A 2,498-nucleotide genomic window follows, 5' to 3' on the forward strand; every position below is an offset into this window, starting at 1 on the left:
ATTATAATTTTCAACCAAAAATACTGAGTTGGTTCGATATAACTTTTATTTTAAATAAAAATTACAATTTATTTGTTTACAAGACAAGATTAAATGAAACTTAATATAACTACTATTTAATTTTTTTAAATGTTTATTTAGTTTTTGAGAGACAGAGCACAAGTGACAGAGGGGCAGGGAGAGAGGGAGACACAGAATCTGAAGCAGGCTCCAGGCTCTGAGCTGTCAGCACAGAGCCCGACGCAGGGCTCAAACTCACGGACCGCGAGATCATGACCTGAGCCAAAGTCGGACGCTCAACCGACTGAGCCACCCAGGTGCCCCATATTTAAAATGAAATTACAGAGTGTACTGACATTGACTTTATGTAACTAAATGAACTCATCATATTATATATAACACATGAAAATTATCTTCCATATATTATGAATTGACATTCAAATCCAGAACTCTTATACATAAATTGAATTTCATGTTACTAAAACGTGTTTACTATACATAAATAGTTGTTGTGAATGTGTTTTAGACCATCCCAACATTTGTTCTTTCCTTGATAAACATTTGGGATTATGACATATGAAGACACTGTATAAGGGAAATTAAATCAGCTTTGATCCCATTATTAAGAAATCCATACAGAATAGGATTCAGACAACAAGACATCATGCCTAACAAATGACAGATGCAATACACCAACTTGAAATGCCTATTTGAAATAAGGTTATCATTAAAATCAGTTACCACATGGAAAAGGTGTAGTGGCATCCAGCTAACAGCAAACACCAATATCAATATGGTTAGTCTATAAAAAACACTTCGAGATCTCTTTTTTATCCTCATGATCGAACGGTTTACTCTCATTTCATGAACGTCTGAGTTTTCTTCAGGTTTCATCTCAAAGCAGGTGGGGACTCCTGGTATGAACTTACTGGATGACGAGAGCTGACTTTTTACAGACCCAAAGTTTTCTGGAAGCATTCTTGAATGGTTCTCTTGAGAAGGTCTTGCTGGAGCAGGTAACACGCACGCTGTCTTCTTACTGTATCTTCTTCTGTGTTTTCTGATGAATGAATAGCTCCATTTCTGGCTGCTGGAAAGTTTCCCCTGAGGCCCACTCTTTTTGAATGGATGAAGAGTTAAGTTGATCATCTCATTTTCTTCTAGTTTGCTTTCTTGGTTGGACAACCCACAGCTTATACTCCTGCAGACACTGGTATGACTTATGGTTAGACACACCAAGGGCAGAATATACTGAACTAGCAATAAAGAGATGGTAAAAGCAATTCTGTATGAATCGGATGGCCACGACTCAACGCATAAATACCTGCTGCTCAGCAATGTTGAGCCAAATGTTTCCTGAAGTTCCACCAGACTGTGAAACACTGGAAGAGGAGAACAAATCGCAAAACCTAGCGTCCAGACAGTAGCTATCAAGAAGTAGCCATGGTTTGCCGTTAAATTATTAGATATAGGATGTTTTATCATATGATACCTGACAATGGCAATTGATATTAAAATTAAAGTTGAGACCAGAACTGAAACACACTGAAGAAAAGGCATAATATGACACATGACTTTGCCAAACATCCACTGATCCAGCAAGACGGAGGTCAGTGTGAAAGGTGAGCAAAACAACACAACCAAGATATCAGAGAAGGCCAAATTTCCTATGAGGAAGTTTACTGTAGTCTTCTGGTTACGCTTTCTCATGAGTGCCATTAAAATAAGGAGATTCCCCATGAAACCAAGAAGACTTACAAATGTATAAAGTCCAATCAGAAAATACTGCAGGTCATCTACACTGCTTTTATAGTCATCCCACACTGGGAAATCAGAGCTCCGAGGGGCCCCAGTACTGTTCTCAGTGGCAAGTGTCTTGTTATAAAAGTCCTGGAGCTCTAAATCCATATCACAGTCCTGCTTGGAATAAAAAGACATTAGTTACCAACTTAAAAAAAAAAGTTACGTGACCACTATAAATTAATACACTGAGAGGGAAACTAAATTTTACAATTTGCTCCTGTTACCTTACTAATCTCCCAAAAAAGTTTTGGGAGGTCTTGAACTGGTTCTAAGAGCACAGCAAATATCAGCCAATAACAATTACAGTAAACCTAAGCCTACCATCACTTCTGTGGTGTGTTAATGTGTTGTAAAATAGCAAACCTTGTTCTTTAAATTTATGTAGATATGACGAAAGGGAAGGAAAAGGCAAATATATGTAAGAGTTTCAAGATACCTAATTTACAACAGCTCATTGCTATTATTTATCCTGTCACGGTGCCTACTCATGGTGTGGTCACATAATCTTACCTTAAATATTCCTTCATTTCCAACTTCAATCAAGGTCAAACTTAAAAGTCACCTATGCTAAAGTATTCCTTAGTCTACTCAACTGGATGTGATCTCCTCTTTGGAACCCCCATACTGCTGTTTATAGCTGTCTGATGCGAATGTCACAATTTGCTTTGCTATGCAATTAAAATGCATAGCGGCGT

General features: G+C 37.7%; 1 protein-coding gene across 1 annotated transcript; it reads right to left on the reverse strand.

Annotated features, from left to right (window-relative positions):
* Positions 1-322: 322 nt before the first annotated feature.
* Positions 323-1,938, reverse strand: NPY5R (neuropeptide Y receptor Y5). Its single transcript, XM_032593039.1, has one exon. It carries the CDS (start codon positions 1,936-1,938, stop codon positions 568-570), a length of 1,371 nt encoding a protein of 456 aa, XP_032448930.1. The 3' UTR covers positions 323-567.
* Between the last annotated feature and the right edge of the window lie 560 nt (positions 1,939-2,498).

The sequence above is a fragment of the Lynx canadensis genome, chromosome B1, assembly GCF_007474595.2.
Source record: "Lynx canadensis isolate LIC74 chromosome B1, mLynCan4.pri.v2, whole genome shotgun sequence".
Classification (NCBI taxonomy): domain Eukaryota; kingdom Metazoa; phylum Chordata; class Mammalia; order Carnivora; family Felidae; genus Lynx; species Lynx canadensis.